Genomic DNA, 17,671 nt, shown 5'->3' with positions numbered 1-17,671 from the left:
TGTAAACAGACACTCTGGAACCATTAAGAACTCCCTGTCTCCTCCTCCTTCTAATCTACTTATCTCTCTATGAATTTACCTATTCTAGATATTTCATAAAAGTTGAATCATACAACCTATTTGTCCTGTGTCTGTGTTATTTCACTTAGTATATAATATTTTCAAGTTTCATACACATTGTAGCATGTATTAGAACCTCATCCCTTCTTATGACTGAATAATATTTCACTGTGTGTGTATACAACATTTTGTTTATCCATTCATTTATTGGTAGATATTGGGTTGTTTTCACCTTTGGCTATTGTGAATAATGCTGTGATAAACATTGGCACACAAGTAATCGTTTAAGTCCCTGCATTCAATCCCTTTGGAATTGAAATACCCAGGAATGAAATTGCTGGGTCATATGGTAATTCTTTATTTAGCTTTTTTGAGGAAGCCCTAAATGTTTTCAATAGAGGCAGCACCTTTTATATTCTCCCTAGAAATGTATAAGGGTTTCGATTTCTCCACACCTTTGCCAATGCTTGTTATTTTCTGTTTTTTATTATAGACATCCAATTCCCTGTGAAGTAGTATTTCATTGTGGATTTGCACTTTCCAAATGACTAATGATGTTCAACATCTTTTTATGTGCTTATATTTTCTTTGGAGAAATGTCTATTCAAGTTCTTCATCTACTTTTTTGTTCCTATTTCAACCTGTTTTTATTTTATTTTTTATTGAATATATTGGGGTGATACAAGTTAATAAAATTAGGGTGAAAAGGTGAAGAGTTTAAGCAAAAAAACAAGAAAACACCTTATAGCCACAGACAACAGCAAGGTGATGACCAGAGGGGAAGAGGGTGCAGGGAGGTAGAAGGAGGTATGGGCAGGATAAATGGTGATGGAAGGAGTCTTGTCTACCTTTTCATTGGATTGTCTTTTGTTGGTGAGTTATAGTAGTTCTTTATATATTCTGGACATTTAACTCTATCAGATACATGACTTTCAATATTTCAACCCATTCTGTAGGTTGTCTTTAAACTTTCTTGGTAATCTTTGATGCAGCAACGTTTTTCATTTTTATGAAGACCAATTTATGTATTTTCTCTTTTGTACTTCATGTCCAAGAATCCACTGCCAAATCTAAGATCATGAAGATTTACCCTTATGGTGTTTTTTAAAGATTTTTATGGCTTTAACTCTTAATATTTAATAGGTCACGGACCCATATTTAGTTAATTTTTATGTATGGTGTGAAATAGGGGTCCAACCTCATTCTTTTGCAGGTGAAAATCTGTTTGTCGTAGCACCATCTGTTGAGAGACTATTCTTTCGCCACTGAATGGATTTGATACCCTGGTCAAAAATTAACTGGCTGTAGATTTACAGATTTATGTTTAAACTCTCAATTCTATTCCATTTGTCTGTCAGTCTGTCCTAATGCCAGTACCACACTGTTTTGATTACTGTGATTTTATACTAAGTTTTAAAATTGGGTAGTCAGCCCTCCAACTTTCCTCTTCCTTTTCTAGATTGTTTTGGCTGTTTGAGGCCCCTGGCAATTTTCTATGGATTTAAGGATCAACTTTTCTATTTCTGCAGAAAAGACTGATAGAATTTTGATATGGATTGCGTTGAATCTGTAGATCTCTTAGTGTAGGGTTAACATCGTGGCAGTATGATGTCTTCCTACCCACAAGCATTTATTTAGGTCTTTAATTTCTTTCAGCAGTGTTTTATAATTTTCAATGTACAAGTCTTTTACTTCCTTGGTTAAATTTATTCCCGGATATTCTATTTTTAGATATTATTGTAAATGGAATTGCTTTCTTAATTTCCTTTACTCATTCTTAATAATGGTAATTATTATTATGGCAGTAGTTAATATTTATTGACTATGTCAATACTGTTAAGCACTTACGTTCTTTAACTCATTTAATTCTTCTATATTTTCAACTTTTCCTTTTCTCCTAGAATCCTTCTTTAAACATCTTAGATTTTTTGCTCATCCAAAAATTAATCCTTCAGTCTTGTATTACTTTCTCTTACTCTGTTCTCCCCTTCATAACCAAGCTTCTTGGAAAAGTTTACTGTATTTGTTTGTTTTCTCTGCTTCCATTTATTTTCTTATCATCTCCAGTCTGGCTTCAGGCTCCATTTCAAAGCTCTGAGAAGTTCACTAGTGCTCTCTGTTCATGAAATCCTTGCCCATTTTTTTTAAATCCTCACCTGAGGACCTTTTTTTAAATTACTTTTAGAGAGAGAGAAGCATTGATGTGAGAAAGAAACATCAGTTGGTTGCCTCTTATATGTGCCTAGACCGGGGATCATATGCGCCTGAACCAGGGAACTGAACTCATGACATAGGTATGTGTCTTGACTGGGAATTGAACCTGCAACCTTTTGGTTACATGGTGACGCTCCAACCAACTGAGCCACAGTGGTCAGGGCTAAAGTCCTTGTCTTAACACCTTGGTTGCATCTAGCACAGTTCACTGCTTCCTCCATCTTGAAATATTTTCCCCATTGCCTTGGTGAAACTATTCTGTTTTTTTTTCCTTTCTGATTGATTACTTGTTCTTTGTCTTTACTAGCTCATCTTACACTATGAGTCCTTTACATATGGGAATTCCTCAAGGCCCCAGCCTGTGTCCTCTTCCATACTCTGTCTTGGGTTACCTCATCTTTTTCCATGGCTGCAGTTAAACTCTGACAACTCCAATATTTAATCCTTTATCCCAGATTTGCTTTTGAGCTCTGGATTCATATTTGTTAACATCTTCATTGGGTTATCCTATAGATGAATTTATGGTCTTCCCTATTAATCTCCCTACTGTCCCCCTTTTTTGCTTCCTTCATGGGGGAGAAAATATAGTTTTCCAACATGCTTTATATGATATTTCAAACTACTCAGTTGGTAAGCTAGAAATTTGGCATCATTTTTGACTCTGTCCTTTCCTTATCCCATAGGCAATGAACCACTAAGTCCTATAGATTATATCTTCTAAGTATCTTGAATCTGTTCAATTCTTATTTCTACTGCCAATGACCTTGTCTCTTTAGTCCATCCTGCAGTGTGGGAAACAGACCTGCTTGCCATTCTTATGGTCTTTGGATCTTAGCTGCTCATCTCTCATAGGCCATGGCTTAAACCAACAGGACACAGAAGTCTCACCCTGGCCAGTGTGGCTTAGTTGGTTGCAGTGTCATCCTATAAACCAAATGGTGGCAGGTTTGATTCCTGGTCAGGACACATACCCAAGTTGTAGGTTCAATCCCTGGTCGGGACATATGCAAGAAGGCAAACCAATTGATGTTTCTCACATGGATGTTTCTCTCTCTCTCTCTTTCTTTCTAAAGGCAATAGAAAATGTCCTCAGATGAGGATAAAAAAAAGAATGACATAGAACTTTCTAAATCTGTGCTTAGGGAAAAGAAAAGTCTCTTTTAGTCAGAAAGCATAGACTGCTGAAATATAATTCTGCCTGTAACTTTCACTTTTTACATTCTGACATAGGACAGTTTTGTTCCTTTAGCCGTATTTTGCATTCTAGGCAAATGACCCATTTAAGGGGGAGAATGAGTATTCCAGAAAAAGGAACACTCTGCCCCAAAGATATATTAAAGTTTCTATTACTTCACACACACACAGAAAACCTGCTCACAGTCCTAAAGGTTGTCTGCCCTCTGTCGGGAGCTAAGTGACACTGCCGTTTGTCCCTTTTCCACTCAATTGCGCCACCTCCAGAGAATTCTATGACTCTGCATAGGTTCTTCTTGGAACAGCGGTTCTTCACCCAAGTCCATGGATGAGCTATAAAGAAAAGGTATGGGAACTCCTGGTATTGTGGGCCATAGTGTGATCTTGGGCTTTTTACTTCTTTAAGCACTAATTTCCTCATTTATAAAACTTAGTTCATAATAATCTCTGGCAATAGGATTATTGTAAGGATTAAGTGGGGTACTTGAATAGATGTAAAAAGGCTAGCTCAGTGCCTGGCAGAAAGTTATTTTAATATTATATTTAACAGGGATTACAATATAAAATAAAGGCAATAACATCTGCTGCATCATGTAGAAGAAGGAATTAGACCTAGTGCAATGTTCTTTTAAAGCATATGGGGAAGAATAGGAATTACAGAGAGTTAGGTCCAAGTACAAGTTACCTTTGTCTAAGCATCCTGAAGTTTCTGTGATTATAGTGGGCAGTGAATCGTAACTACGAGCTAGATCTACGGAAGCCTGAAAAATTGATATGTAATAGTTATGATAGGGTCCAATTTCACCCATAATGCAACTCAGGTGGACAGTGAAAACTTAGTCTGTAGCAGACCTGTGTTCTTTATGACGTCCCCTGACCCTGCCTAAAACATGTCATGATAATTGCCAGACACATGGCAGGGACTAACCAAATGTTTGGTCTGTTTAAATCTTTTATGATAATTTAAACATTTCCTTTAAATAATTTTCAGCTCTCTTCAATAAGAATATTCATTCTCATAGCCTCTTCTGTCCTGTGCTTCTCTCCCTCAGATGGAATCCAGTGTATGTGGTGGTTGGGTGTGTAGTTTTTTATTGCAGCGTGTAGAGGTGAGAGGGAAGTGGCCCCTTGAGTTTCAGTTGATCCTTGGATGTGAATAGCTGGAATCTGCTCTCCTTTGTCCACCTTTCCCTGCTGGCCTCCGGTGATGAAACGTGTGCTTGTCATAATTCATAGTCTGGTCTTGCTTTTAGCATAGAGCATGGTGGTGCTTTGACTTCATCTCATGTCCTAATGGTCTTCCACTTAGCTTGTGGTCTATCCTCACCTTCAGTTTTGGGGTCAATTCTCTGTAATTGACCCTATTGGTTCTCAACTCAGGGTCCATGTCACCTGAGACCAGGAGGTTCAATTAGTCTCTGTTTCCTGACTGTACTTTTCTCCTTCAGGAAAGCCGGGCATTTCCACATGGGTGTGAGGCTTCTACACCGCAATCTACATTTTCTACCTCTGGCCTGGGTGTTACCTTACTCATCACCCCCATTCTGGGCCAAAGCTGAAGAGAGGAAAATTGGGACACACATCTTTCTTACTGTCTCTCTCCTCCTTTCTGCTGTTCCCAGGGCTGGAAGGGTAGACTTCCTTTTTACTTTATATCAATACTTCTAAAATTACCTGTGGAAGAGGTACAATTGGATTTTATTACTAATTTATCACAGCCAAATACTTCTTAAAAACATGAACTAGTAAAAAACATAAATTAAAATGTAAAAGTCCATCTTGTACTTATTAGATTCAACAAATTTAAAATTATTTTGTCAAATTGTGATAAATATTTCTAAACACTTTCAGTTTCTATACTTACTTATCATGGATCAGTAAGAGATAGTCTGTGGACTGGCCCACCGTGATTCCTGGCCTCCATCCTGATTCCTGCTAAGCTGTGGTGGTGACAGTGGCATCTTCTCTAAGCCTTGGGAGAGCCCTGGGAGCATTGGGCCTCTTGACGCGACTCTTAAGATGTGGATGGGAACTAAAGGAATTTGGAAAATACTCTTCACAGGACCATGATCCATCTTGCAAGGCTATTCTCATGCTACAAAATCTGATTTTTGAGTGTCAGAAATGGACTAATACCTTTCTTTTTACATATCTATTGTCATAAATTCTATTAGCAGTAATTGTGTCTCACTAAACCTCATTGGCAACCATACTGCCACTGTGCAAAGCTGTTTTGTCATAAATTCTAATATCCCCGTGGTGGGTAGGTACTTTGGGTGTACTAACTAAGGGTAATGAGTTCACAAAGGCACAAGAGAGAAGCACATTTATAATTTTCAGATGTATCCATGTTAATGCTAATTTGTAACACTGGGAAAAAATGAAAAAAAAAACCCTTAGTTTGTCAGTAAACCCTGATTTTTGTTGGGAGATTTAATTGCTTCAATGAGGGGCTAATGTTATTTTCCTCTCAAAATAGCCTCAACCTTCATCTATTAATTTTCTTTCTGAAACTAAGGAAGCAAATGTTAAGAAAATGATTATTTCATAAATATTTAATGAGGGCCACATAGTAAAAGCCATAAGGTATTCTGATTTCTCTTTTCTACAGGAACTAAAGTTAAAAACAGAACTGGAAGAAGCTCTAAAACTGAAAGCCGAGGACCTTGATGCATTTAAGATGAAAAGGAATAAAAGTTCATTTGGAAGTATAGACCAGTTACAGGTTTGTCAATTCTGTTTAGTGTTTTTTGATTTTTCTTCTATTTGATGATTGTCTAAGTAGAGGTAAAAAGTAGTGGGCTCTGAAGAAAATGTTCAAACCCTAGGTTTTTGCACCTGAGGTTAAAATTTTTAATAGTTCTTCTGAAATTTTTATTTAAAAATTATTTTCTTATCCAGAAATGTGCTGTATTCTTATTTCAGTAAAAAATGGGTATTTGAATGCTGTGGAATGTATACATGAAACCCATGTGTACTAGACTGTATTTATTCCCATGTCAAAACCAGTTTATTTTCATGGAAATATACCCATGTATTTCTAAAAATCAGAGCTCTCCATTCATTTTATGTGTACCATATGTAATATATTAAAAAGCTATTGTTTTAGTGCCACATTTAAAAAATGAAATTCAGCCATGACCACTGTGGCTCTGTGGGTTGGGTGCTGGTGCCCAAGATGAGGGGTTGCTGGTTTGATTCCCAGTCAGGGCACCTGGGTTGCAGGCCAGGTCCCCAGATGAGGGCGTGTTGAGAGGCAACTTATGGATGCTTCTCTCATACATCAGTGTTTTTCTCCCTCTTTTTCTTATTTCCCCTTCTCTCTAAAAATAAATAACAATCTTTAAAAAAATGAAATTCATAAACTAATACCAAATTTCAGAGAAACAAAATCTTACTGTTATGTAAATTCAAAATGGCAATTCTAAAAATCTTACAGAAAAATACTACACTTAACATTGTAATTATGTTCAAATGCATACACATCACCTTGATACTAAAAAAATTTGTTCTCTTTTCCTAAATTTTATACTTTAATAGTAAAGTTTAGTTTATAGTACAACAGGTCCTTCCATAACATTATTTCATTCAACATCATTTCATTATGATGTTGATGAGATGCTTTAAGAACTTTACTTTTGTTTATATCAATTAGCCTATAGTAAGAATTTTTTCATTATAAGTAGTTTTGCTTAAAATTGCAGAACCTAAAGCCCTGGCTGGTGTAGCTCAGTGGATTGAGCGCGGGCCTGCGAACCAGAGGATCGCGGTTCGATCCCCAGTCAGGGCACATGCCTGGGTTGCAGGCCAGTTCCCTGCAGGCCAACTCCCAGCAGGGAACGCACGAAAGGCAACCATACATTGATGTTTCTCTCCCTCTCCTTCCCCTCTAAAGATAAATAAATAAATAAAATCTTAAAAAAAAATAAAATAAAATAAAATTGCAGAACCTACTAATGATGTTAAGTGAGGACTTACTGTATTCCCAGTTATTTATATTTCTAGTATATTTTAGAAATTGCTTAAAGAGCATTTGTGGTGGAAAGGGTATGTGGGGGGAGTAGGAGAGGTTGGAAGGCAAAGAATAGTGAGAGGTATGTTTTAAAATGTTAGGGATCTAAATTTTAAGTGAATACAGTAATAAAGAGATTCCTTGCTTGCACTGACTTTTTTCTTTTTAAAGATTTTATTTATTTATTTTATAAAGAGGGGAAGGGAGGGAGAAAGAGGGAGAGAAACATCAATGTGTGATTGCTTCTCACACACCCCCTACTGGGGACCTGGCCTGCAACCCAGGTACATGCCCTGACTAGGAATTGAACCAGTGACCCTTTGGTTCACAGGCTGGCGCTCAATCCACTGAGCCACACCAGCCAGGGCTCTGACTGTTGGGTTTAAAAAAAAATGCAAAACTAGATGTTTTTAATGTTGTAAACACTAAAACCCATTTTCCAGAATTTGACTCAAAACAAGGACAAAATGATAAGTTAATCAATATGAGTATCCAGAGAACTTATAATAGGACATTGATTTAATATGGAGTTTCTTTCTTTATAAGAAGAAAGTATTTAATATTGGAACTGTATGGTAGGAACTTTTGCTATAAAAAGAGAAAAGACAAATCAAGAAATTTTCAGAAAACTAAGATATAGTGAATTTATATAAATCATAATAACTTTTATTGTATCAGTTGCAGAAAAATCTATTTATTTTTGTTTCCCTAAAAAGCCCGTATTATGTTAGCAGACTCCTACCCATTCTTCAAAGGACAGCTAAAATTCTACCTACTCTGTAGGGCTGGCATTGAAATTTCTTCCATTTTTTAGACAAAACCAATCCCTTTATTTTTGCTTACATGGTACCTAGGAGTTAGCATTTATTATCAACAAGAATAACTTTATGGTTTCTTTCCTGTTGGTATGGAGCTTACAAAAACTCTGTAGTTCATGTTCCAAACCAGTCTCATAGTCAAGGAATGTTTGTAGAATATGTTTAGTTGCTGGACTTCATAGGGTCTCATATATGGACTTTTTAAGGTATAGCTGGATATAACACAACTAAAGTATTTTTATAGTTGTTCTGGGGTATCTTTTCTGTTCCTAAAAATTGTAGAGCCACCATTGTAGGCTTCAGTGTAGCTTGAATGTGACAGTCCTATCTGACCATACTTTCTAGGTCTGGGTTGAAGACTGGCAGCTCTTTGCTGTGGCCATTTTGCTCTTTTTTATTTTCTCGTGCATATTTACTATGTCATTGTCTTCATGTAGATTTCTAGGAACCATTTTTTTTAAATCAAGTGTGAGATGAACTGGAAAATAGTACTATGTTGATTTGTTATCTGGTATCTGTTATTTAGTTGGCATTGCCTCCATACTGTAAACACAGTGCAAATGAGTGCTTGGTAGACTTCATCTTGCACAGTCAAATTCTATTCATATTTCTGTTTGTTCTTATTTGGGGGTATCCTTAATCCAAGAGCATATTAAGATACTTGTTTTGGAAATCTTTCTGACTATATTTTATTGTATAATTACTAGATGTTGACAGAATACAGTACAGAGTGGATTTCCATGCCCCATCATCTGTACCTTCCACTGTGTGTATCCATTTATTCACTTCATTGATTAATTGATTTCATCAGGCATTTATTTAGTCATTCCTGTAACATTTTATTGAAGGCCAGTCATGGGCCAGGCTTTGGGGAAACAAAGGTGAAAGTACAATCCCACAATCAGTCAAGGATCTCAAGCTAGGGAGACAGACTGCATTCGGAACAACCAGCAGCTGTGGTGGAGGTGTACAGCATTACGACGGAGAAAAAGATTCCCAGCATATTCTAACTCTTAATATAGGTAAAGAAAGTTGTCGGTCCTTTCCTGGGTCAACCTAAAAAAATCCCAGACTCGAACATATTTGGGGAGTGAATTTTAACTCCTTATTAAACAACACAGCAAGGTGGTAACTAAAACCGTGTACTTCTAGAGAGTTTTAGACAGGAACACTGTTTGGTTATTTTCACTAGTAGTTTTCAATGGTCATTTAAGGAGTTTCAGCCCATCTGAAACTAGGTTACCATGTAAATTTTATGGACGAAGGGGAACAAATAACATTTCTTTGATATTTTAATTTAGAAATTGGTTGAGCAAAAGAAGTGGCTAGATGAAGAAGTAGAGAAAGTGCTGAACCAACGCCAGGAATTAGAGGAGCTGGAAGAAGAGCTAAAGAAACGAGAGGCTATAGTTTCTAAGAAGGAGGCCCTGTTACAAGAGAAGAATGACCTGGAAAATAAGAAGTTGAGAACTAGTCAGGTATTCTGTTTAATACGCTGTTTCATTCTGGTTGTAAGTCATATAAAGTAGGATTTTTTTTTCTCTAAGAAGTAAACCATTGTGAAGTTGGAAATCAGAAGAAAACTCTTCTGGTTTTCAGTGTATTTTGCTTATCACTGCTTGTGTAATGGCCATCACTAAAATCTATTGCAATTTTGAGGTAACATGTTGAGTGTTCTTCCCAGTATGATTTATTACTAACTTTTTGGGGTACTTCAAAAATTGTAGTAAAATATACATAACATAAAGTTTACATTTTGAGCATTTTTGAGTGTACAATTTAGTGGCATTAATTACATTCACAATGTTATACAACCATCACTCCTACGTATTTCTAAAACTTTTTATTATCCCAAACAGAAACTCTGTAACTATTAAGCAGTAACTCTCCATTTCCCCTGGAAACCTCTATTATTAATTTTAGTGGATATTTTCAGGATAAATATTTGATACTGTACACTGAACATTGGTAACCTGGAAGAAGGTTAGTGATAGCTAGACTCAAAATGATCTAGCTATCACTACCATCCAAAGTTAGAGATTTGCAGGGGATCCTATAAAAGAAGATTTTATCTAATGAAGGTTTGCTTATTTTTCAAATTATAAAGACTTGGGGATCTTTACAAAAAATTTTTGCTGGAGGACTTGGATTTTATGAGCCAAAGAAGTGATTTTATGAAGGAGCTTGCCTCAATTTCAAGTTTTGGAAATAAAAAAGATTGTGAAGGGAATAGAAGGACCATGAAAATACATTTTTGATATTATCTTTGCATGTCTTCATCAGCAACAGTAACAGCAGAATCTAAAAATGAAGGTGGCTTGCCACAGACTTGAAAAGGATTCCCTACCCAAACCTTTGCCTCCAGTAGGCCTTGAGTCCTAGGCCTATCTAAATGTTGAATCAAGGAACAAAGAGGATCAGTGAACTTTAGATCTGCCTTTCATCCAAAATCTAGATCAGTAGGATCTGAATTGATAGTGGTGTATTCTTAACCTCTCTGCTCAAAATAATAGGTAGACAGGGATGGCGACCTATATGGAACTCTGCTCTGTCCTCCGTCCCCCCAACATGTTGAAATAGGTATTAGCACCAGGCTGCTTTACATAGGGGTAAGGGCTTCCCCTCCAATCACCTTAGTTGCTGGTGCTGTATCCAGATGGCATGCTCACATTGGCTGTTGGGGTGAATTTTTAAAAGCCGCCAGAGCATTACGCTAAGTGAAATAAGCCAGGCAGTGAAAGACAAATACCGTATGATTTCATCTATAAGTGGAACCTAATCAACAAAACAAGTGAATAAAATATAACCAGAGACACTGAAATAAAGAACAAACTGACAGTAACCAGAGGGGATGGGGGAGAGATATAATGGGGGGAAACAGGGGCATGGCCATCAAGGAACACGTATAAAGGACACATGTACAAAGCCAAAGGGGGTAGGTTCAAGGGTGGGAGATTCTCCAGGTGGTGGGAAAATGAAAACAAATATACTTGAACAACAAGTAAAAGCAAAAGGAAAAAAATAAAGTAAAAGCTGTCCCTCAAAACATGTAAATGAGAGCAAAGGGGATTACCAAATTAAAATATCAAGTGAGTAAATAGAAGAAAACCTGGTACCTTTATGATATGTTCTATATCATAAGAAAAAATAAAAAGGAATAAGGAGGACAGTCTTTTTCTAGAGATAAATTTACTCCATGATACAGAAGAAAAATGAGAACATATTTTATACTTCCAAGAAGATGTAATATTTAGGAGCAAGAACATACTGAGATATATTGACAGTATAAATAAATGAAACAGTAGATCAAAGCAAAATTAATTCTTTCACGATTGTATTAATGAAACAGAAGGAAAAGTTAAGATTGTTATACTACTGGGTTCTTTTCTTAATAAAAGGCATAAAAAATTATATATTTTTTAGAGTTTAAGAAATACATTTTAGACAAGGAACATGATAGTTAAAAAAACTACATTCATACTATGTATGAGTTTAACTGCAAAATGAGTCAAAAGTGTAAAGTAAATATAAAAGCTAAAACTATAAAACTCTTAGAAGAAAACAGACATAAATCTCCATGGCCTTGGGTTAAGCAGTGGTTTCTTGGGTAGTGCACGTAAAGAAAGCATAAACAACAAAAGAAAAATTAAATTGTACTTCATCAAAATTAAAAACACTTGTGATGCAAAGGATGCCATTAAAGAAGTAAAAACCACAGAATTGGGGGAAATATTTGCAAATCATATGCCTGATAAGGGACTTGTATCTAGAATATATAAAAAGCTCTTACAACTCAATAATATAAAGAACATTCCATTAAAAACAGGCAAAGGATCTAATAGACATTTCTCCAAAGAAGATAAACAGATGATCAATAAGCACATGACAAAAATGCTTAACATCCTTAGCTATTAGGGAAATTCAAATAAAATGTTTTTTTTAATTTAATCTTCATTGTATTTTTCCATTACCATTTCATCCCTTCATACCTCCTTTCCCCAGCAACACCACATTGTTGTCCATGTCCACGAGTCCTTTCCCTTTCTGCTCAATCCTCCCATCCCCAGCCTTCCCCCACCCCAACTAGCTATCATCTGCTATCCATCTATGAATCTATTTTGCTTGTTAAATTAATTTGTTCATTAGATTTCACATGTGAGTGAAATCATATGGTATTTGTCTTTCTCTGACTGGCTTATCTGACTTAGCATAATGTTCTCTAGGTCCATTCATACTGTCGCAAGGGTAAATTTTTTTTTGTTTTTACAGATGAGTAGTGTTTTTTCATTGTGTAAATGTCCTATAGTTGTTTTATCCACTCATTTACTGATGGACACTTGGGCTGCTTCCTTATCTTGGCAATTGTAAATAATGCTGCAGTGAACACAGGGGTGCCTACATTTCTTTGGAATTAGTGTTTTGGGTTCCTTTGGGTATATTCCCGGAAGTGGGATTGCTGGGACAAAAGGCAGATCCATTTTTAATTTTTTGAGGTATCTCTATACTGCTTTCCACAGTGGCTACACCAGGCCAAATAAAAATTTCAATGAGATATCACTTCTCAGCAACAAGGATGGTTATGATCAGAAAAATAGATTAAATGTTGGTGAAGGCATGAAGGAATTGGAACTTTCATATGCTGCCATTGGGATTTTCAAATACTTCAGTTGTTTTTGGTAACTATCTTGCAGTTTCTCAAAAGGTTAAATGTAGAATTACCACATGACCTAGCAATTCCACTCATAGGTATATGTCCAAGAGAAGTAAAAAACATATCCACACAAAAATTTGTACATGGATGTTCATAACAGCATTATTCATAATAGCCAACAATTGAAAACAACCCAAATGTCCATCACCTGATGAATGGATAAACAAAATGTGGTCTATCCTTACAGTGAAATATTATTAAGCAATGGGAAGGAATGATGTAGTGACACATGTTGCAACATGGAAAATCCTGAAAATATGTCAAGTAAGTGAAGCCAGTCACAAAAGACCATCTATTGTATGTGAAGATGGAATATGGACATTTTCTAGTGAAAAAAACTGTCTCCTACCTGGTCTGTCTCAGGAAACTACTGGATGATGTCCTCCACAAAAAAGAGGGCATTAACTATGAAAAGGGAAGACTCAGGACTGACAGTGTGACCCAACAAGGAAATCCCCAGGATAACACCGAAGGAAATGCCACAACAACTTGTCCAGTGTGGAGCCAGAATATGGAGGCTCCAGGCAAAATGTTTCCAGAAAAGAATGGAATGAAAAATTTCCTCATTAAATTTGATCAAGTGAAAAAACCATGTTGAGAGGAATTATATAGTTCTATTGGAGAGGAATTAGTTAAAAGATACAAAAAACATTGTATCAGGTGGAAGTGTGATCATTTTTTGTAGATCAGTTATAAACTGTATTCATAAGGTCATGTAAACTGAATATTGATTTATTGTAAAACTATAAAACAATGCACATTGGGAAAATGAAGGGAGAAGTAGGAAAGAGAAGGCATAAGTGCCAAATCCCAATCTTTCATAATCGTCAGTCAGTAGACGATATCTAAAACTGATAGTTTTCTAGAAACATGGACATGTTTTAAATGCCAGAACAAATAGCTAAAACATTGATGATGGTTGTTTCTGGGGAACAAGATTTGGGTGAAGGGTGGGTTAGAGGATGTCTTTAAAAAAAATTATACACTTTATGGTGATGTATACATAAAATTACTTTGATGAAAAAATGTTAGTAAGCAAAAAATTAACTTAGTCCATGATGAAGATCTCCATAAATTTAAGTGGCTGAATTTTCTGACCAGAGTGAAACAAGTAGAAATGAATTACATGTTTAAACAAAACAAAACCAAATCTCAAACTCCAGGAAATTTTAATGTAATTAATCCTATGTTGTAAACAGGTCAAAGAAGAAAAGTTCAATTTAGAAAATAATATATATATAATTATAATTATAATATTATATATAATAATATAATTATATATAATTATATATAATTATATATAATTATAGAAAATAATTGTATATTGTATAATTATATATAATTATACAATTTAGAAAATAATATATATAATATAATATAATATATATATATTATATATATATATATATTTCCTCTCAAAACCTATGTTGTGTGGTCTGGTGTGGCCCAGCAATACTTGGTAGTAAATTCATTGTTTGAATTTTCATTTTTTAAAAAAAGGCGGTCAACCTAAGATTTTAGAAAATGAAACCCCTCTACCCTCCTTTTAAAAAATTAATGGGAGGAAACAATAATGTAGAAGCTAAAACTATGTTTAGTAATTTTCTCTACATTTTTCCTAATTATATATAGTCTGGATTTCTAATAAACTTTTTATGGGTGTCTTGTTGATTGTATCTTTTTAGGCCTTAAACACAGATAGTTTGAAAATATCAACTCGCCTGAACTTGTTGGACCAAGAGTTGTCTGAAAAGAATATGCAGCTCCAGAGCAGCACAACTGAGGAGAAAAGAAAGATTTCGGAACAAGTTCAAGCCCTCCAGAAAGAAAAAGATCAGCTACAGAGACGAAGAAATTGTGTGGATGAAAAACTTAAAAATGGTAGCACGCTGTCACCTGAAGTAAGTCAGTATTCTTTGAAACTGGAAGTGTTGTATGACGGATCACTTGGATGACTTCCTTCGTCTCTTGTCACTTAAACATAAAAATGATAAATCTGGTGAAGTTTGTTTTCTTGACAATTCGTCAGATGCATTGAGTTTACTGGGCACCATGAGCCACGCTTGACTAGAACGGCCGTGTCCTTATGCAGACCGAGGTCCTTGAACGTGGTCCCTTCCTGGGTTGCCAGGGATTAGAAGACTAACCCTTTCCTTGAGAATCTGGATTTTCTCAGCCAGGTTTCTCCTCTGAACTCACAAAGCACACAGTGATTTGAAGGGACTCTTTTTCTCATTTCTTCCAAAGAGGGCACCTTCTTTCTCTCTCTGCATCTTTCTTGAATGATACTAGTTAATTTATTACATTCAGTGGATGTTTAGGACATTAAGAGTTAATTTTTCATGTTACCTCGGTTGAGAAAGACCCAATGTAAAGGAGCATGTCCCTTCCAGGCAGACACATAAAATTCAAATCTCAATAAAAAAAAATACCCTTTAGTTAGAGTTTTCATTTAAGGGACCATACAACTCCTGTCAACTTTATTTTGTTAATTATGTAAAAGATATTTCACATATGACCTATCAAATGCCCCAGACTTTGTCTTTTTTTCAGAATTTTACCTCATTTGGCAATGGTACCTGTGATCAAACAAAGATGAACTTTTGAGCCCAAGTTTTCTCTATGAATATTTATTTTTGACACCTCGTCATTACCAAAGCAAGAGACAATTGCTAAGAGAAAGTGAGTAGCTGGGAAACAGGCACCTTGCTGAATCTTGTAGTGTTCTAGATTTGAGCAAGAATGAGAGGAAGTTAAGGGGCCTGGTTAAGAGGGAACAGGAGAAAGGATTTCATTATATTAGATTATTGCTCATTGAGTTGATCAGAGGTGTTAAAGACTAAATCGATTCGGGGCTCTGTGGCATTATAAACCTCTACTGCCCTATTTTATAACTCAACTTAGTAGCTGTGCAGAGGATCACAGATCAGACTGTCCTCCCGGGGTTGTTCACGTTGGAGCCCAAACTGGTAAATTTGAAGGTAGGAAAGCCTAAAATACAGAAAAACATACAAGTAAGGAATTCTGGCCTGCCCAGGACTGTTACTGGGCCCTAGGGAAGAAACAAACAAACAAAAAAAGCAAAAAATATATGCTTCTCTTGAGAAATTTGCACTCTACCTGCAGAAAAGAAACAGAAGGATAAGAAAACTCTAAACCCTGAAGAATATAAAAAAGCAAGTTATAGACAATATAATAAAGCCATACTTATTAAATTATTTATACAAAGCAATGTGGTGATCATTTGGGGAGAAGATTATTAAGGCAGCCATGGTGGGTTGGAATCCTGATCTGGATTATGAAGAACATAATATACTATACTACATTGGTCAGTATAGAAAAGACCGTTTTTAGATAGAACACTTTTAAATAATGCATGGAGACAGGAATGAGCAAATTATGTTTGCAGAAGGGTAAAGGGTCCATTATTGTCACCAGGAAACATTTAGTTTCTTTTCTATGTGGGATTCTATTACTAAAATGTAGGGTTCTGTGGTGAAAATAGAGGAGTATGCTTGCTACCTATTTAGAAGCCACTCTGGGTCCCATTTAGTCAGGTTAGCTTCTCTGCGCCCTTCTTCCTTCCACATGGTTGGTTCTTAGTGCGGCTCTGAAGTGGGCTCTGCTCTCCCCACTGTTTTCTATCCAGTGCTGATATTACCAGATGGATCTGCCAAGAGCAGCTGATGGGGAACATCGGATGCTGATGGGACCCCTAGGTGGAATGGTTTACTGTTTTGATGTCTTTACCCTTGCTTAGAATTGTTTCTCTCTCCACAATAATTCAAAATATTTTTCTGATTGTATTACTTTATGGTAAAGTGATAGGTTTTAAATCAACAATTTAACATAAGCAAATCATCTTTGGTAAAATCCGGAAACTAAGATTTAAAATTAACAATTTTTCTAATAATGCAGAGCAGTTGCCTGGTAATTGAGGTATAGAAGAAAGTATAAGAACGATTATGTCTATGTTTATTTCATATTTTAAACTTTCAATTTCATGTTTTAGGATTAGAAGATACATATAACTTATTGAGAAATATACAATACATACCCTGTACGTATGTATGTATGCATATATGTATGTTTTTGTATGGAAAACACATGCAAATTATGATGATTACAATAGCTTTATTAAGTCAAAAGAATGTCACAATGCAACTGTAAGCCTAGTTTTGCCCACCTCTGTATATGTGTAGTGCTTGCTCAAGTTTTTGTTAGTTTTTTTGTTCATTTTTACTTTTTTTACTGATTGGGATGTGTGATCTAAGAGGTTTGGAAACCCACTGCTTTAGATTTCTGTTACCCTCATCCCTGATCTCTCTGGACCAGCAGCAAGAGGATCACCAGAGAACCAGTTAGAAATGCAGCGCCTAAGGCTCTACCCAGACCTGCTGAATTAGAAATCTGCATTGTTTAACAAGCTCCTGCGTTCGCAATAAAGTTTTGAAAAGTGCTCTATGATAAAGGATAGTTAATTCTTAGTAATCTGTGGTTTGAGTTGTGGTAAATTTTCATCCTGGAATAGGTTCCCATCTCCACTCATCTTGTTACCCTATACCTATTGCTGGCTTAGCGGAAACCACCAGTGTTTACATGCTACAGCCTTATGGATCAGGATAGTCTCAAGGTTCCATGGTGGCTGTACTACCTCATCTA

General features: G+C 35.9%; 1 protein-coding gene and 1 pseudogene across 3 annotated transcripts in view; one reads left to right on the top strand and one right to left on the bottom strand.

The window, feature by feature from the left end:
• Positions 1-17,671, top strand: part of KIF27 (kinesin family member 27) — an 86,941-nt gene that overhangs the window by 52,076 nt on the left and 17,194 nt on the right. For all 3 annotated transcript variants that reach the window (XR_005064975.1, XM_037035917.1, XM_037035918.1), the window contains 3 exons: positions 6,080-6,193; positions 9,600-9,776; positions 14,695-14,910. Coding sequence is in view for 2 of the 3 variants with exons in the window: in XM_037035917.1 (XP_036891812.1) it covers positions 6,080-6,193; positions 9,600-9,776; positions 14,695-14,910 (507 nt within the window). In the remaining variant the exon portion in view is untranslated. The remainder of the gene's footprint in view (positions 1-6,079; positions 6,194-9,599; positions 9,777-14,694; positions 14,911-17,671) is intronic.
• LOC118979908 (uncharacterized) lies at positions 5,572-5,698 on the bottom strand (annotated as a pseudogene).

Source organism: Sturnira hondurensis, unplaced genomic scaffold, assembly GCF_014824575.4.
Source record: "Sturnira hondurensis isolate 20B ecotype Veracruz unplaced genomic scaffold, ASM1482457v3 Scaffold0022566, whole genome shotgun sequence".
Classification (NCBI taxonomy): Eukaryota; Metazoa; Chordata; class Mammalia; order Chiroptera; family Phyllostomidae; genus Sturnira; species Sturnira hondurensis.
This window is presented reverse-complemented; position numbering and strand designations above follow the sequence as displayed.